This window comes from Tachysurus fulvidraco, chromosome 9 (assembly GCF_022655615.1).
Source record: "Tachysurus fulvidraco isolate hzauxx_2018 chromosome 9, HZAU_PFXX_2.0, whole genome shotgun sequence".
In the NCBI taxonomy this organism is placed as follows: Eukaryota; Metazoa; Chordata; class Actinopteri; order Siluriformes; family Bagridae; genus Tachysurus; species Tachysurus fulvidraco.
The window spans coordinates 27,358,837-27,378,337 of record NC_062526.1 but is presented as its reverse complement, the minus strand read 5'-3'; the positions used below and the strand labels follow the sequence as shown (position 1 = coordinate 27,378,337).

Sequence of the window (19,501 nt, the reverse complement as noted above, 5' to 3'; positions counted from 1 at the left end):
CTAGTATTTTACACCACCTGGTTTTAGACCCTTTGGTTTGCTTAAAACTTCTAATAGAAATAGACAGGTTTGGAAATATAATGCACCGGGTTGTAAACCTTCTCGTTTCCATAGTAACAGCTCGTTCACAGGGACTTGGATTACTGTATAAACATTCTACATAAACAGAGAAATAAATCGTGTCCTCTGGTTTGTGAGTTTTCCGTAAGGAGAAGTTGTTTTACTCGAGTCTACAGGGTTAGAATACAATTTCTTGTTTTATCAGAAATGAGTAAATGATAAAGATTGAGACTTCAACAGATTCTTTATTGTCTGTTCTTTCACTTTTCAGCGGTGTTTTTACATTGCACACAGTTTCTCTCTGTCTCTCTCTCTCTCTCTCTCTCTCTCTCTCTCTCTGTCTCTCTCTCTGTCTCTCTCTCTCTCTGTCTCTCTAGAGTCTGTTACACAGAGGTAATACTTTGAGGCATCCAGAGACAATAGAATGTAGTAGAAGAGTGAGGACTGAACCTTCTACAGAGTATGATCATACACACACACACACACACACGCACACACGCACACACACACACACACACACACACACACACACACACACACACACACACACACACACGCACACACGCACACACACACACACAGTAACTCGAATAGAATCAGGAAATAAAAACAAAAAAATGTGACAGCAAAGTGCCTTTAGCGCTCTGTCTGTTTCTGTCTCTCTCTCTTTCTCTGTACACGAGAAATGGCTGAGGCGAGTATTTCAGTAGATCAGGACCAGTTTATCTGTCCAGTGTGTCTGGATCTCCTGAAGGAGCCAGTGGCTATTCCCTGTGGTCACAGTTTCTGTAAGGTCTGTATTAATGGCTGCTGGGTTCAGGAAGATCAGAGCGGAGTTTATAGCTGTCCTCAGTGCAGAGACACTTTCACACCAAGGCCTGTTCTACGCAGAAACAACATGCTGGCTGAAGTGGTGGAGAAACTAAAGAAGACGACTGAAGTCCAAGCTGCTTCTCCTGCTCACTGTTACGCAGGACCTGGAGATGTGGAGTGTGATTTCTGCACCGGGAGAAAATACAAAGCCGTCAAGTCCTGTCTGGTCTGTCTGGCTTCGTGCTGTGATGTTCACCTTAAACCTCATCTTGAAATTCCTGCTTTGAAAAAACACACATTAATCGAAGCCTCAACAAATCTACAAGAGAAGATATGCTCTGAACACGACAAGCTGATTGAGATCTACTGTCGTACTGATCGAACCTGCATCTGTTATATGTGTATGATGGATAAACACAAAGGACACGACACAGACACGGTCACAGCAGAACGATCTGAAAAACAGGTGAGAAGAAGAAAGAATTCCAGATTTAATTCTAGTGTTATTTTCTTACTTAGGGTGAACTGCTTTAGTCACTTATGAATGTTCATTTGAAATTTGTGAGGGAAAAAAAATAGAGGTGTGTTCTGGTTAAGATAAAACTTGTTAGTCGTAGTTATAATCTGGTCAAACCTGTAAGTGGCATGTCATGGAATGTAAAAGTGGAGAGGGGGTGTAGGGATGTTCTGTTGTGTTGTGTTCTGCCACACAACAAACACTCCTGACACTTTTCTCCACCCACTCCAACCCACCTGTACTCGCCTTGTAGTATATTGTACAGCGCACATATACTGATGTTAAATAGTGCCCGCTTAGAGGCGGAGGGATTTTCTGGGGGTGGTGTGTTCTTCTGTGTTTAACTGATGAGCAAACAGTCTACTTACTAGTTTCCTTCCTCTCACCTTGATGCACTCCATATATACAATTACAAAACGAAACGACTACACGCCTCTTTGCTTCTTTTCCACACTCTCCATCACACTGGACAGTTGAAACCAAATACTTAAACTGCTGCACCTTCTTGACCTCAGCCTCCTGTAACCTTACTGTTCTACTTCCCACCCTCTCATTCAAATACATATATTCAAATTTATTACTAAGACTAGCTTTTATTCCTATTCTTTCCCGAGCAGACCTCCACTTTTCCAGGTGCTCTTCCACCTGCTCTCTACTCTCACTATAGATCACAATGTCATCTACAAACATCATCGTCAATGGAGATTCATGTCTGAATTCATCTGTCAATCTGTCCATCATCATAGCAAACAGGAAGGGACTCAAAGCCGATCCTTGATGTACCCCACTCCCACCTTGAACTCCTCTGTCTGACCTACAGCACATCACACTGCTGTCATACTCTTATACATATCCTGAACTACTCTGTCATACCTCTCCAAACTACTGACATCCTCATACAGTACCATAGCTCCTCTCTTTGCACCTTCTGGGCATGAAACCATACTGCTTTGCACAAACATATCCACTTCCTTGCCTAGCTTCCTTGCCTTTCTTAACCTAGCTTCCACTACTCTTTCCCATAGCTTCATCGTGTGGCTCATCAACTTTATACCCCCGTAGTTGCTACAACCCTGCACATCACCCTTGTTCTTAAAGATCGTTGCTAGAACACTTCTCCTCCGTTCACCAGGCATCTTCTCACTCTCTAAAATCCTCTTCATTCATTCATTTTCTACCGCCTATCCGAACTTCTCAGGTCACGGGGAGCCTGTGCCTATCTCAGGCGTCATCCGGCATCGAGGCAGGATACACCCTGGACGAAGTGCCAACCCATCACAGGGCACACACACTCATTCACTCACACACTCACACACTACAGACAATTTTCCAGAGATGCCAATCAACCTACCATGCATGTCTTTGGACCAAGGGAGGAAACCGGAGTACCCAGAGGAAACCCCCGAGGCACGGGGAGAACATGCAAACTCCACACACACAAGGCGGAGGCGGGAATCAAACCCCCAACCCTGGAGGTGTGAGGCAAACGTGCTAACCACTAAGCCACTGTGCCCCCTCTAAAATCCTCTTGAACAATCTAAATAGAAACTCCTGCTGTTGCTCCTAGACACTTTCACACCTCCACAGGTGCATCATCCGGACCTACAACCTACGACCAACAGAAGACCGACAGCAACCCAGTTTCCGCCAGCACCCTGTAGGTCAACAGTGCCGGTGAGGGTCGTTGTTAACCCTGGATTCGACCGATCCGGTGATCTGATCTGGAATTCCCACTGATGATTCGTATTTTCAACCAGGCACGTTTTACACCAGATGCCCTACCTGACACGACCCTCTGTATTTATTGAGGCTTGGGACTGGAACATAAGTCACTGGCTTGCAACTCCTGTGGCTAGATTTAACATTAACTATTAATATCTGTAATAGTTACCGATAGAAACTAATACTATCAATGCACAATTATTTCATACTGATTCTGATGATTTTGCATTTAGCATGAGTTAAAGGAGGAGCAGATAAAATCACAGCAGAGAATCAAGGAGAATCAGAAGAAGGTGCAGGAGCTGAAACAGGCTGTGAACACTATAAAGGTGAGCAGTGAGCAGAGACAGAGCTGCTCCTAGAAACACACACAACATGGACAACATGGAGTCATTTAGAGTCCCAGTAAGAGAGAGAATGAGATATGAGCTTTAAATGGACCTTCATGTGTTGTGTGTCTCCTAACAGCTCAGTGCACAGACAGCAGTGGTGGACAATGAAAGGATCTTTGCTGAGATGATCAACTCCATGGAGAGAAAGCGGTCGGAGGTGACGGAGCTGATCAGAGCTCAGGAGAAGGCTGAACTTAGTCGAACTGAACGACTCCTGGATGAACTGGAGCAGGAGATTGATGATCTTCAGAGGAGAGTCACTAAGCTGGAGAAGCTTTCACACACACACGATCCCATCCAATTTCTCCAGGTAACACACACTGTCTGATCTACAGAGTCAGCTGTTCCTCACACACGCTCTCTTAAACACCTTACATCTGGCATCACAAGAACTGTATGTCTTTTAGTTCATTTCTTCTCTGTAGGCTTTAGCTTCTGGACGTAGGTCTCCTCCATTTAACAAACCTGATTTTGACACGTCCAGCATCAGTGTCCCTCAATATCTGTCATTTGATGGAGTGAGGAATTTTCTCTCAAATCTGAAGAAGAGACTGGAGGAATTCTCTCAGGAGGAATTCGAAAAAATCCCTCCACATGGTAAGAGGAGCTGCTCCTGCTGGAGAAACACAATGATGGACATCTTTACTCGCTCTTTTTACTTACAGTATCTGCTCCAGTTTGCTCACCTGACACTTAGAAGTAAAATACCGATTTCAAACGAATAAACTGACTTCATCACTTTCGTCTGTTTCCATCTTTTACACAACCTGATGATCTTCATCTCCATTTTTCTCTCCACAGCTGCACCAGTTCAGATCATTTCACCACAAGAGCCACAGAACAGAGAAGAGTTTCTGAAATGTATAACACACACACACACACACACAAACAAACACACAAACAAACACAATTCATCACACAAATCTCCAACAAAACCATAACCATCATAAATTTCTAATAATTATTTACTATATTTTAGTGGAGGAAAAAAACAGAAACTGGATTAAACCAAGTGGAACAATTCTGATATTAAATAACAACAAAGATATCAAGCATCGCGTTAGTTCAGGCAGGCCACACAGTAATTTCCCCTCCTTTAAATCCTCACCTTCGATCGCACCTACGCACCGCCGCTGCTGGAATCCAACACCCTCCTCCGTCCCCGACTCCTCCTGCCAGAACCCGTCGCCGGCGTAGATTAAATTCTTCACGTAAAAAAATTCGCACCTGGCGCAATTTCGGTTCTGATTCTGAGCTGTGTGTGTGTGTGGGGGGGGGGTCTGGTCTACTCATTCCCCAGCGCTGCCTCCTCGCCCCGTCCATGCAAAATTCTCCCAGAACAGAACCATCCCGCCAACACTAACTGTATGCTCGCTATAACCTTCATTTACGTAGTGGTCCTGACTGAAATATAGTAATGACAATATTAATAAATATTATATGTAATAAACAGTATTGCTCAGTGACAAATACCAAATACGAAACAGCTTAGTTTACACAGAAGAACTGGCTATACTTTGTGCTCAGCTGCAGCATGAGCATGTTTTCAATGACCGTGAACCCGGAAGAAGAAACCAGATATAAACCCTGTAAAGATAAGGTTGATTATAACAATTTTTTTTTGGACAACTTCCGTTTGCATAGTCAACTTACACCTTTTTTGTTTTCCAACTACCCCAGCCCTTGAAATATTCAAGAACTTTCAATAGGAGGGCTAACATGACATCTTGATGGGCAATACATTGCGGGAGAGATAACAGTTCCTTCTGTCATAGCTGAGTTCTCGAAATCCACAGAACTGACATCTGCTTGTCCACTATTGGAAACATTCAACACCCCTTTGTCATTTGGTGGCAAATCAGCTTCTTGAATTGACACTTGTGGTCTCAGGTCCACCCGGTTCCTTCTCAGAGTTTCACCATGCTCTGTCCGGATCTTATATTGTTGCCTTGTTGCTCCCATGTTGCATGGTTTAGGATATGAACTATAGTGTCATTGCTGTCTCTGTGAGTTGATGATGCCTTGAACTAGATATGCCTGGGATTCATCAACTTCTATGGGCAGTGGTGGTGTGGGGTTGTTCCCAGTGGGGTTGCTGGCTTGAGGAGTGAGGCATGGAAGGACAGGGAGATGCGATTATTGCTAGGAAGTAAATGATAGGATACTTGAATTTCTTAAAACCTAGTAGTGTCATTTTTGCTTGTCTCTGTGTATTGGTTTTGTGGCTTTGATTCTACTTGCTTCTGTTAACAGGTCCTCATGGATTGGTGCGAATCTGTCGACCCATCAGCATTTGTGCAGTCGGCAACCCATTTTGCAATGATGCACTCATGTGAAAGTCTGCTTTTCCGTCTTTATTCTTTTTAATAAGAGCCTTCACAATCTTTACAGACCTCTCTACAAGCCCATTGGTCTTGATGGTATGGTATGGGCTTTAAGTGGTGCACTCTTTAGCAAAAGAACTGAACTCCCTGCTGGTAAACTGGGGACCATTATCAGAAAACACCTCACAGGGAACTCTAGCAAAGACAGTATTTACAGTAGGAAACCAATGACAGTGTAATGAAGTGTCGTAAGGCTGAGGATCCATTTGCAGCTTTTATTGAATGAACTCGTAAACTACAGGCAAAGGTCAATGACGGCAAACACAACAATGTAGCAGAGGCAGAAATCGTAGTCAGAAAGACAGGCAGAAGGTCAGGGCAGGGGGCAAACAATCAATAAGTAGAAAGACAGAAACAAAGTAACAAAACCAGAACTAGAGACAAAACAGGGAAAGGCTCAGAATGATCGCAGTAGCAGATCAAGGCTTCGCACTGGGGTCAAGTTCATGTTCAGCTTATATAGTGTGGGAAATAGGACGCTATATAATAGAAATGCAGTCCGGAAACGACTAATACTCAGGAGACGGTTCTATGTGTTGGTGCTCGTGAGGTATTTCAGTGTTAAATGAAGTGTCTATGTGGATTCTGGGTTCGCAACTGATGTGGACTCACTTGAGACATTGGTGCTGGCAGTAGGGGGAGCAATGGAGGAGTTGTAGGCTATTATAACAGTGGAGTGATGGGTGTGGTCTAGTGAGTGATAAGACTATCTTGAAAGGGCCGTTGTTCACCGCCGTGATCTTTAAGAGTACGTGGTGTGATAGAGAGCCAGAGATCATCAACAAGCTGGCAGTCGATGATGTTGATGGCCGACCTGGAGTTTTTTTGCTTAAAATTGTGAATTAATTTTAAAGGAATACACAAAATTGACCACACAGCGGTTAAAGGGGAAGAAGGTCCTTGCACGGACTAGTCAGAATCCAGGGACCCCATTAATAATCTGTGGAATGATCTGAAGACTGCAGTCCACCAAAGGTCACCATCAAATATAACTGAAGTTCTTCAAAGAAGAGCAGGCAAATATTGCAGAGATGTGCAAGATTGGTACTGATGTATCCCACCAGACTAAAAAGACTACGGGGTGTAATTACTGCAAGTGGTTCAACAAAATGATCCTTTGTCCAACTCAGTGATTCTTTTCTATACCCATAAATTTAATGGCATCCCATGCACCCGATCTAAATATGAGGCAAAATCTAGATCTCCCTCACTTATAAGTCCTCACAGTCAGCTGTCTTACTCTTCACATAAATATACAGTATTCTGCAAATTAAACCCAACATCTTCACAATGTTCATTTTATTTTTCTTGTTTTATTCTAGATTTCTGTTCTCTGAATCTGGATCCCAACACAGCATTCCGTAACCTCATTCTGTCTGAGAAGAACAGAGTGGTGACAGGCAGTAAGATTGAGCAGCAGTACTCTGATCATCCAGAGAGATTTGACACCTCGGAACAGGTGTTGAGTAACGAGAGTGTGTGTGGACGCTGTTACTGGGAGGCGGAGTGGAGCGGTGTGGTGGAAATTTCAGTCTCGTATAAAGACATCAGCAGGAAAGGACATGGTTTTGACTGTTCATTTGGACGTAACAATCAGTCGTGGAGTCTGTGGTGTACTTCTTCTTCTCTCTCATTCTGGCACAACAACATTAAGACTGATCTCAGAGTTCCTCCTTCCTCCAGAATAGGAGTGTATGTGGATCACAGTGCAGGAACTCTGTCCTTCTTCAGCGTCTCTGACACCATGAAGCTCATCCACAGAGTCCACACCACATTCACTCAGCCTCTATATGCTGGGTTCAAGCTTGACTGGTGGTTTGGTTCTACTGTGAAATTGTGTGATTCAGAATAATGTGTATAGTGTTTGGGGTAAAATTCCTGTATATTAGCACATTGCTACTTAATCAGCATTGCTGCTTTTCTAGCTCACAATCCATCTGCACAAAAAGCAGTGGCAGCAATTAAAGAGCACTCAATACAATTAAATGTCAACCATCAAATCTACCGCTTATCCGAACTACCTCGGTTCACAGGGAGCCTGTGCCTATCTCAGGCGTCATCGGGCATCGAGGCAGGATACACCCTGGGATACTCCCAGGGAGTACTCTTGTGGGTTTAAGGGGAATAACAGGAGCTGCGAGAGAAAGAAGAAATCCATCGGTACATTGTGTAAATTCATACATCAAAGTCAGTAGAAATTATTAATAAAGGAGTTTTTATATCCTAAATGTGTTTGTGCTCCTCTGTCTCTCTCTTTCACTTTCACACACACTCACACTCACACAGGCCTAATGGTTAGAGAGTTTGACTCCTAACCCGAAGGTTGTGGGTTCGAGTCTCGTGCCGGCCACGACTTAAGTGCCCTTGAGCAAGGCACCAAACCCCCCCAACTGCTCCCCGGGTGCCACAGGATAAATGCCTGCCCACTGCTCCGGGTGTGTGTTCACGGTGTGTGTGTGTGTTCACTGCTGTGTGTGTGTGTTCACTGCTGTGTGTGTGTGTTCACTGCTGTGTGTGCACTTTGGATGGGTTAAATGCAGAGAACGAATTCTGAGTATGGGTCACCGTACTTAGCCGTATGTCACGTCACTTTCACTTTCACACACTCACACTCACACACACACTCATGCACTCACACACACACTCACATACACTCACACACACTCTCATGCACTCACACACACTCATGCACTCACACACTCACACACACACTCACATACATTCACACACTCACACACACACACTCACACACACACACACACACATACACACACACTCACACACACACACACACACACACACACACACATTCACATACACTCACACACACACTCATGCACTCTCTCACACACACTCGCACTCACACACTCACACACACACTCACACACACACACACACTCACATACACTCACACACACTCACACACACACTCGCATACACTTACACACACACATACTCATGCACTCACACACACACACACACACACACACACACACACACACACACACACACACACACACAGCAAACATACACAGAATCAGGAAGTACAGTTGTGTTCCAATAAATAGCAGAATGTGAATAAAAGACCAAATATATGAATAGCTTTTACCATTGTTTTTAATAACTGCTGTGCATCTGTGTTGCATCAAGTTAACCATCTTCTGGCACCTAGAAATCGGTAGAAGGTATTTCAGGCCAGGACTACATTCCACATTTCCTGTAAAGGTTTGGGTTTTGTTTTAGAAACTGCATTTTTAATGTCCACCCTGTTTTCAATGGGTTGTCTTGTTGAAACCCCATTTCAGGGGCATTTATTTTAACTTATTCAAACTGATCCATGGTCCCTAGTATACGATAAACAGACCAAACTCTGGGGTGTAGCGATTTTGGCTCGCGAAGCAAGGTAAATATTTATGAGTAATTATAATGCGTTATAGTGACTAAATATTTTAACCTAAGTGGAATTAACATTACACTTATTTGGTCTTCTATGAAGGAGGTATCTTCCCGGCCGAGAAAGATTCACTTCCCTTTTACTTTATACCGTATTGTAAATTAAATTAACTTAATAGAGCATGTAGTTCAGACCAGATGTTGCAGGTACCTTAAGTTTGTGAGCAATACTCAGAGACAATCACTTATGGCACAAAAATATGTGCTGAAATGAATTTTCTTTATGGTAATTATTTTTTGTGCTTATTTCCTTTTTTTCCACATTTCTCTTTCTATGTCGAAATGAATGTGTCGTCCCGTCCCCCCCCCCCCACTCAGGTCATGCTGACCTGTGTTCTTGTTTTCTTGTTTTTGTACCCTGTGTTTCTGCAAACATAAGCAGGATGGTAAGGCTTGCTGATAACGTAACCATAATCTTAAGGGAATAGAAAACGAGGAAATCTCTGTCATGTAAAAATGTATTTCTGTGTTATATGTTATATGACATCTTCACCTCTTCTGATTTAATGTTCTTGATTTGAATCTATCCTGTTCCTTTAGTGCTCTTGATTACTCGCAGGACACTCAGTTTCTCTTTGCTCATGTACAGGCTTTCTGACCTTCAATGCTTGGATAAGAGTTGTGAGGAAGCAGCATTCTAGCATACCCCTATCTATGTTGAGAAAACTTGGCCTCCGCCTTATCTCATACACCATAGCTTACTGTATTTTCATTGCGTATATATTCTGTTCTGTAGCTCAGTCCTTTGAGCAGCTGTTTGGAATAAACCAGATTTGATTTCACTCGTGTGGTTTGTTCTCTCAGTGCTCCGGAGCTCCTATTGTTTTGCAGAGGTAAAGAGACGCGGACAAGTGCGAGGAGGAATCTTTCTTACAATATGACATTTAATGAATGAGACAAACACAACATAAAGCTAACTACACAAACAAACAAAAGAAATAGGGAAACAAAGATGAAAATAAAATAACACAAAATAAATTAAAATTGGGGAAAGGGAGGAAGAGACTGGAAAGAATAAATTAGAGAAAGGAAGGAAAGGAATGGCAAGTTTAAACTTCAAAATTAATCACACCCTAACTGGGAAATCGTCACAGAAACTTAAATTCACCTCAAGACACAATACAAGGTTCACACTTAAAATACGCATCTAAATTGGTTGGTAAAGGAAACGGTTACTTGCATTGGCTTACTGCACAAGAGTCCGGATGCAACAGAGAAATCTCTGAAAAGTCAGTTAGGGTGGGTCAGACGTTCTTCCAGGTTCTCCTGAAGATCAGAATAGTTGTCGTTCTTGGAAGTGAAGCTTGCTGGAACTTCTTTGAAGGAAGGTGGAGTCGTCTCCAAGCTGTTCCCGAAAGTCTGACCACGGATTAGTGGTGTTTGTGACAATTTAAAGGTCACGAACTCCACCCATCTTTGGGGAGATGGCCAATACTACGGCCTGAGATTTCGGAGGGAAAAACTCCCTTTGTTTCAGGTGTCTGTGGGCATGGTTTAGCTATCAAACTTTTAGATGACTTTAAAGTTTTATCCAAGGTGGATTAAGATGGTATGGCACCTTTTGTGCTCAAATAAAATAATTTTGTAGTCATTTAGATACTAAACATGAAGGGTAATGACAGTATAAAGGCAGTGGTACATTACATACACAGATCAGTAATCGAAGGGTAACTGATGTCAATACGATATTGTGTTCTTATAAAGGCAAAGAAACAAAATTGAAACACAAAACAAAATGCACTTTCATTAGGGAAGTAAAAAGAAAACAATAGCTTCATATACATTCTGACATCAGACCTTAAAGGGGCATACAGCATTAGAACAGGTATACATTAACATGCCATGATCAGTAATTAGAGTATAACTGATGTTAAATACAATGTTGTTTTCTGACACATGAATAAAATACACCCTTGTCAGGAAAGTAAGCAAATAATTTTAAGTCAGGCAAGCCTTCCTTAAAAGAAGAAACACATTACAACAGGGTTATAAGAATGAGAACCTTAGAGTATCTTATCTTCGGGTTTTATTAGTAAAAGGAATGTCTCATTGTGTTGTGTGTGTGTTCTGGTTGAGGGCCCCTATGAGTTCAATCAGAGAAGCCGCATGGGGTTATCTGGTCTTTGTGTAGGCTCCAGTCATTCTGGAGCCAGTTGTGTGTGTGTAAAACTGGGTTGCTCATCGGTTGATTGAAGATTAGATGCCGAAGTTTAGGGTGCCTGGGACATGGAATCTAAATGACCTGTACCAGATGCTACAGGGGTATGAAAAACATAACAATACCACGATTTGTGTGCCACCATGCTTCAATGTCTTTATAGTGTACTGTGACTTTAATTCAGTACCTGGTGTTTGACTGGTACATAGAATATAGAGCGGGGCATAGAAGCCTTTATTATCACCACATATACATTACAGCACAGTGGAATTCTTTTCTTCACATAACCCAACTGAGGAGGTTGGGGTCGGAGTGCAGGGGCAGCTTTGATACAGCGCCCCTGGAGCAGGAGGGTTGAGGGCCTTGCTCAAGGGCCCAGCAGTGGCGGCTTGGCTGTGCTAGGCCTTGAACACTGATCCTCTGATCAACAACCCAGAGCCTAAACCAGTTGAGCCAACACTGCCCCATATACTGTCTATTAGACCTGAAAAGAACAATTTTACTGTAATCAGTCCACAGAATGTTACGGTATTTCTGTTTTTGCTGATAAATTAGCTCTAATCTAACATGTTCTGGGGGGCACTTTGGCTTAGTGGTTAGCACGTTCGCCTCACACCTCCAGGGTTGGGGGTTCGATTCCCGCCTCCACCTTGTGTGTGTGGAGTTTGCATGTTCTCCCCGTTCCTCGGGGGTTTCCTCCGGGTACTCCGGTTTCCTCCCCCGGTCCAAAGACATGCATGGTAGGTTGATTGGCATCTCTGGAAAATTGTCCGGAGTGTGTGTGTGTGCGTGTGTGCGTGTGTGTGTGTGTGTGTGTGTGTGTGTGTGTGTGTGTGTGTGTGTGTGTGTGTGTGTGTGAATGAGAGTGTGTGTGTGTGTGTGAGTGAATGAGAGTGTGTGTGTGCCCTGTGATGGATTGGCACTCCGTCCAGGGTGTATCCTGCCTCGATGCCCGATGACGCCTGAGAGGCACTGGCTCCCCGTGACACGAGAAGTTCGGATAAGCGGTAGAAGATGAAAGAAAGAATGAATAAAACATGTTCTTGTACATACAAGTCATTTTAGATCAACTTTGTTCTCCATAGACGTGATGATTGGCTGAATCTTTATGCATTTTCACCTCTCCAATCAACTTGTCACGCTCAGCGCGTAACACGCACCTCCCGAACCCCAGCAAAGGGAAGCATCCCCAGAATTTTAAGCTCCTCCAGACTACACCTCCCAGAATCCTTCACTGCCAGTGATTACACTGCTACCTGTTCCTCATCAAACACTCCCTACATAAGCTGAACTTGAACTCTATGCCGGTGCGAAGTCTCGATGTGTTTCTACTGTCATTCTGAGCGTTTCCTGTGTAGTTCTAGTTTGGTTTTGATCCTGTTTCATTCTACTAGTTTTTCTGATTGCTTGCTGCCTGCCCTGACCTTCTGCCTGTTTGCTGCCTGCCCCGACCTTCTGCCTGTTTGCTGCCTGCCCTAACCTTCTGCCTGTTTGCTGCCTGCCCCGACCTTCTGCCTGTTTGCTGCCTGCCCCGACCTTCTGCCTGTTTGCTGCCTGCCCCGACCTTCTGCCTGTTTGCTGCCTGCCCTAACCTTCTGACTGTTTGCTGCCTGCCCTGACCTTCTGCCTGTTTGCTGCCTGCCCCGACCTGCTGCCTGCCCTGACCTTCTGCCTGTTTGCTGCCCGCCCCGACCTGCTGCCTGTTTGCTGCCTGCCCTGACCTGCTGCCTGCCCCGACCTGCTGCCTGTTTGCTGCCTGCCCCGACCTGCTGCCTGCCCCGACCTGCTGCCTGCCCCGACCTGCTGCCTGTTTGCTGCCTGCCCCGACCTGCTGCCTGCCCCGACCTGCTGCCTGTTTGCTGCCTGCCCCGACCTGCTGCCTGCCCCGACCTGCTGCCTGTTTGCTGCCTGCCCCAACTTGCTGCCTGCCCAGACCTGCTGCCTGTTTGCTGCCTGCCCCAACCTGCTGCCTGCCCCGACCTGCTGCCTGTTTGCTGCCTGCCCTGACCTGCTGCCTGCCCCGACCTGCTGCCTGTTTGCTGCCTGCCCCGACCTGCTGCCTGTTTGCCGCCTGCCCCGACCTGCTGCCTGTTTGCTGCCTGTCCTGACCTGCTGCCTGTTTGCTGCCTGCCCCGACCTTCTGCCTGTTTGCTGCCTGCCCCGACCTTCTGCTTGTTTGCCGTTGCCGATTTCTGTACTGTATGTGCTTTGATATCGTGTTTGTCGGCTTTGACCCTGCCTGTCTGACTTTAATTGTTTATTCACTAAAACCAATGCACATGGATCTTCAGCCTGTTGACCCCTCAATACACAACTTTTCAATCAAATGATGTTGTTCCTGCAAACGTCCATTTTACTTAGCACTTCAGAAGGCAATGTATTTCATAACAATGTGTGAAACATTTGTGACATTAATTTGATTAAGAAAGTGGTTAAGGTTTTGGACCACTGCATGGAAGGTTCCAAGCCCAGTTGAATCCCAGTCTCCACCAAGCTGCTCCTGCTCGGCCCATGAGCAATGCTCTTAACCCTTATTTACGTGGTTGTGTAAAATGTCATTTGCTACAAGCAAAATGATTTGCACTGCAGAAGTGTCACTACTGTCAAAAACTGGTTCATCAGGTTACTATTTTTTTAACCCTGGAACTACATACTTGAAAGAAATAAGTCACACACACACAGAGAGAATCAGGAAATATCAGTAAATATAAACTGCCTCTCATTCTCTCGCATTGTCAGTGTGTGAGTTCAGAAAAATGGCCAAGGCGAGTATTTCAATAGATCATGATCAGTTCAGCTGTCCAGTGTGTCTGGATCTCCTGAAGGACCCGGTGACTCTCTCCTGTGGTCACAGTTTCTGTAAGGTGTGTATTAATGATCACTGGGATCAGGAGGATCAGAAGGACGTCTACAGCTGTCCTCAGTGCAGAGACACTTTCACACCAAGGCCTGTTCTATGCAGAAACAACATGCTGGCTGAAGTGGTGGAGAAACTGAAGAAGAAGACTGAAGTTCAAGCTGCTTCTCCTGATCACTGTTACCCTGGACCTGGAGATGTGGAGTGTGATTTCTGCACCGGGAGAAAACACAAAGCCGTCAAGTCCTGTCTGATGTGTGTGGCTTCATTTTGTGAAACTCATCTCAAACCTCATCTTGAAATTCCTGCTTTGAAAAAACACACATTAATTGAAACCTCAACAAATCTACGAGAGAAGATCTGCTCCGAACACGACAAGCTGATGGAGATCTTCTGTCGTACTGATCAAACCTGCATCTGTTATTTGTGTACGATGGATAAACACAAAGGACATGAAACCGTCACAGCCGCAGCAGGGAGAGATGAAAAACAGGTGAGAATTTTTTTTTTCAGTCTAAATTCTAGTTCTGGCTTTAGTCAGTTACAGAATATAAACTTACATTCGTGTTCTGGTTAAGAGAGTTTCCATAATATGTAATAATCTGGTCAGACCAGTAAGGGACAGGGTGAGTCATGTTAGAGTATGGAGAGAGAGAGTTTCCTGGCAGGCATCCAAGACATCACACCATCACCTAAGCGTTTCATAACAAAACCCATTATTTTACTTACCACACTATAATCTGTATAATCTATAATTCTAGAGCAAAAAAAAAAAATCCACACCTCCACAGTGACTTACAGCTCTATCAAACACACATAAACTTTAACTCTTATTATTTATATTAACTACATGACAGTGTATATATTTATTATGTCCTCAGAGTGAGGTAAAGAAAGAACAGATGAAATTCCAGCAGATTCTCCAGGAGAAGCAGAAGAAGGTGCAGGAGCTGAAACAGGCTGTGGACATTATAAAGGTGAGCAGTGAGCAGAGACAGAGCTGCTCCTAGAAACACACACAACATGGACAACATGGAGACATTTAGAGTCCCAGTAAGAGAGAGAATGAGAGATGAACTTTAAATGGACCTTCATGTGTTGTGTGTCTCCTAACAGCTCAGTGCACAGACAGCAGTGGAGGACAATGAGATGATCTTTACTGAGATGATCAGCTCCATGGAGAAAAAGCGCTCAGAGTTGATGGAGATGATCAGAGCTCAGGAGAAGGCTGAACTGAGTCGAGCTGAACGACTCCTGGAGCAACTGGAGCAGGAGATTGATGATCTTCAGAGGAGAGTCACTGAGCTGGAGAAGCTTTCACACACACACGATCACATCCATTTCCTCCAGGTAACACACACTGTCTGATCTACAGAGTCAGCTGTTCTCTAAAACACCTCTACCTTACATATTAGAGCGTATGTTCTCAAACTTGTGGCCAAGATTCCACGTGGGGTCTCCTGAGACAGATGGAGCTGCAGGAGATGTTTAACGAGCATTATTGATGTGATCGAGCAGCTATGAATTAGTTTGTCTGGTGTGTTTATCATGATTCTTGATCTGCACTCAAATGGTCACATGCTCACGGCAGAGTGCAAGAGGGTTTTATGGGCATACCACATTAGTCAAGAGATCGGAGAAGGCCAGGCATCAGAGGGACCATTCCAGGTCTTGATTGGCTCTTTCTACCTGTCCATTTGACAGCAGGCAAAAACCTGACAATAATCTTGCCATACAAACGACTTCTAGAGGTGTCTGGTAAATAGAGGACCTCAATTGGAGTCCAGGTTGATTGGACTGTTGTCCTTACTGTGTCCCTTGTGTACCCCACAAGTACTCCAAGGTTCTAATGGCACAAGGATGCACAACAAATACTGTGTGGCCCCAGGAGAGAAGCTGAAGTCAAACAAATAATGGGAAATAGATCCTGCCTGGTTGGACATCACCTAGGCATTTTCTCCAAACCTTGTTCAGACCGCAAATATTTTGGGAGATAAAATTATGGGCTGGGAAGAGGTCTGTCCCAGATTAAAGGACAGTGTGAAGCCTTGGCCACCTTTCATGAGTGCCTCCATTCCTCCCAGGTCAACATAAGGAGTTCACTGTCCTTATAGCTTTATAGCATCCTCACGGCACAGTTATGTAGCTGTGAGGGAAATAGGAGGAAGGGGTTTTGGGAGTAAGAACATGCCCCTGGGGGCTGCACTGAGGAGCCGGTTAATAGCACAGTCGGAAGACCTGTGGGATGGCAATTACTGGGCCCGACGTTTAGAAAATATCACTTAGAGGTCAACAGTGTAACAGTGACAAGGGTGCAGAAATATTACAGTTTTTAGGAGGATCAAAACATAAGAGCAGTATAGTTTGATTGAGGCACAGATTTTTCAACAGTTAGCAAATAACAAGATTTGCATTTGCTTTTATCTGCAGCGTCGTACATTTGTTTTATATTGCATTTGCTTTCTCTAGACCCTCACTTCTGCACATTGGGCTTCCAAAGTTCACATTCCAAAGTCTAACACATCCAGTATCACTGGCCCTCAACACCTCTCGTTTGTTGGAATGATGGATTCTCTGTCGGATCTGAAGAAGCGGATCGAGGAATTCTGTAAGGAGGAATTTAAAAACAAAATTCATCCACGTGGTAAGAGGAGATTCTACTGCATGTGAAACACAATGATGCTTCTGCTGCTGCTGCTGCTGCTGCTGATGATGATGATGATTATTATTATTATTGTCTCCACAGCTGCAGCAGTTCAGATCAATTCACCATCGCAGGCAGACGGAGATTTTCTGAAATGTATGTGCACCACACACACACACACACACACACACACACACACACACACAAAAACGTAATATTGTAGACATTGCAATGGATGTAGAAATAGCGACTGGATTCAGTTCAGGGTTCCTCAGTTGGCTTGGCAGGAAACATGGATTGCTACAAGATGTGGGAGAACTTGAGATTTTTATCATTTTTATTTTGGGGGCGGGGCTGTACGTGACGTCGCAATTCCCCTCTTTGTCCTGAGTGTACTGATATGTCAATGTTTTTTTATCTTGGGGGAGAGCTTTTGAGAGAACTTTGTCCAGAGTATCACCCTAAAGAAGCTGGCCGAGTTTGGTGTAGATTGTTTGAAAGCTTGACGAGTTATAAACCTCTACATTTTATAATGGGTGTGCCTTCTTTAGGGATGTTAACATGACGTCACATGCAGCCCTGCTCCCAAAATAACAAATTACCACAAAATAGATGTGTGATATATCAAAACACAGCACAATGAGGGGAACTATGTCATGGGTATCCGGATGACTTCACATGATGTTACATTCAGCCCCGCCCCAAAATAAAGAAATACCACAAAATGGACATGTGATATATCATTAAACTTGCCACAATGAGGGGAACTGCGTCACGAGTATTCGGATGACGTCACGTGAAGTCACATAAAACCCCGCGCCCAAAATAAAAAATTATCAAAAAAATGGACAGGTGATATTTCAAAACACTCAGCACAATTAGGGGAACTGTGTCAGGGGTATTCATCACACGTCACATGCTCGTATACAATTGCCTCCAAAAGTATTGGCACCCAAGCATTAGAGGTCTTCTCGGGTCTAAAGAAATGTACCCGACCCGAATCACTTTTTACCCAAACCTGACGTGCAAAATTTATTTATTTATTTTAAAGAAAGACTCGACCCGAGACAAACCCGAAAAAATTAGACCCGAGTCCGACCCTAGACCCAACGCAGCTATTATTATACCCGACCCGTGTCCGAGGCACACGTGAAACTTTTAGACCCGAACCCTCTCGGGTCTCGGGTCGGACCTCAGGTTTTCAGATCGAAGTGGAGCTGCAAAGACCTATAACAAGCATACCGGCCTTTGGGAATATTTGCTCTGACAAGCCGACATCAAAGTTTGTCACAATAAACTTTACAAATCTAGTTACCTATTAAAACGTCTCTAAGTCTCTATCTACATCTGAGGTATTTCTCAGCTCTCACAGTCAGCTGTCTCACACGTCACATGAATATACAGTATTCTGTGAATGGACCCAACTTGTTCACACCGTTCAGTTTCTTTTTCTCTTTTTATATTTTAGATTTCTGTTACCTGACTCTGGATCCCAACACAGCATACTGTTACCTCATTCTGTCTGAGAAGAACAGAGTGGTGACAGGCAGTAAGATTGAGCAGCAGTACTCTAATCATCCAGAGAGATTTGACACCTGGTCTCAGGTGTTGTGTAAGGAGAGTTTGTGTGGATGCTGTTACTGGGAGGTGGAGTGGAGCGGTACGGTGGAAATTTCAGTCTCGTATAAAGACATCAGCAGGAAAGGACAGGGTGATGAGTGTGTGTTTGGACGCAACAATCAGTCCTGGAGTCTGTGGTGTACTTCTTATTCTCTCTCATTCTGGCACAACAACATTCAGACTGATCTCAGAGTTCCTCCTTGCTCCAGAATACGAGTGTATGTGGATCACAGTGCAGGAATTCTGTCCTTCTACAGCGTCTCTGACACCATGAAGCTCATCCACAAAGTCCACACCACATTCACTCAGCCTCTGTACGCTGGGTTCAAGCTTGACTGGTGGTTTGGTTCTACTGTGAAATTGTGTGATTTAAAATAAAGTGTGTATTTTGTTTGCTGTCAGATAGAAATTTTTCAACTTTCAGTCAACTTTTCCCCAAAAATGACAATCAAATGCTTTATTATTGTCATGTCTAAACGATGCTACAGCATACAAATATAAATACGTTCTGTATTATTGTTTTCTTTCATCTTTGTGACAAAAAAACTGTGCACAAAAGGTTTGGCCATATAGGTTTATGGTCTTTGTCCTAGGTTTGTTGCACATTTCTGAGTCACTGTATGATATTTTTTAATCTTTGCCTCCCCCTTGTGGTGAGTTTGTGGAAAAGCAGCCATTATTTATATAAACCGTGTGGAGGTGCTGGTGTACAGTATATTTATGCATTTAAGCAGATGGGTACTTTTTAATATAATATGCATCAAGCCTTCTGAGCAACTGAAATATAAGTGGCATAAATTCTTTTTTTTTCATCTCTTTCTTTATTTCATTTTATTTTAAAGCTACTCTACAATAAAGTATACACCTTTAAAGTATAAGGT

The 19,501-nt window shown here is 43.8% G+C and overlaps 1 protein-coding gene across 1 annotated transcript; it reads left to right on the top strand.

The window, feature by feature from the left end:
* Nucleotides 1-633: 633 nt before the first annotated feature.
* LOC113658665 (E3 ubiquitin/ISG15 ligase TRIM25-like) lies at nucleotides 634-19,495 on the top strand. The gene is made up of 12 exons (XM_047817962.1): nucleotides 634-1,339; nucleotides 3,346-3,441; nucleotides 3,581-3,814; nucleotides 3,930-4,101; nucleotides 4,306-4,365; nucleotides 7,211-7,738; nucleotides 14,221-14,849; nucleotides 15,238-15,333; nucleotides 15,473-15,706; nucleotides 16,826-17,000; nucleotides 17,103-17,156; nucleotides 18,469-19,495. The coding sequence occupies exons 1-12, from the start codon at nucleotides 746-748 to the stop codon at nucleotides 18,996-18,998; spliced, it is 3,402 nt and encodes a 1,133-aa protein (XP_047673918.1). The 5' UTR covers nucleotides 634-745; the 3' UTR covers nucleotides 18,999-19,495.
* Nucleotides 19,496-19,501: the final 6 nt, after the last annotated feature.

Excerpts from the sequence above, each read along its gene's own strand:
- LOC113658665 (XM_047817962.1), top strand. The coding sequence starts at position 746 with ATGGCTGAGGCGAGTATTTCAGTAGATCAGGACCAGTTTATCTGTCCA. Across the intron at positions 7,739-14,220 it reads GAAATTGTGTGATTCAGAAT|ATTCTCTCGCATTGTCAGTG; the intron begins AATGTGTATAGT and ends AAACTGCCTCTC. Across the intron at positions 14,850-15,237 it reads CAGGGAGAGATGAAAAACAG|AGTGAGGTAAAGAAAGAACA; the intron begins GTGAGAATTTTT and ends TTATGTCCTCAG.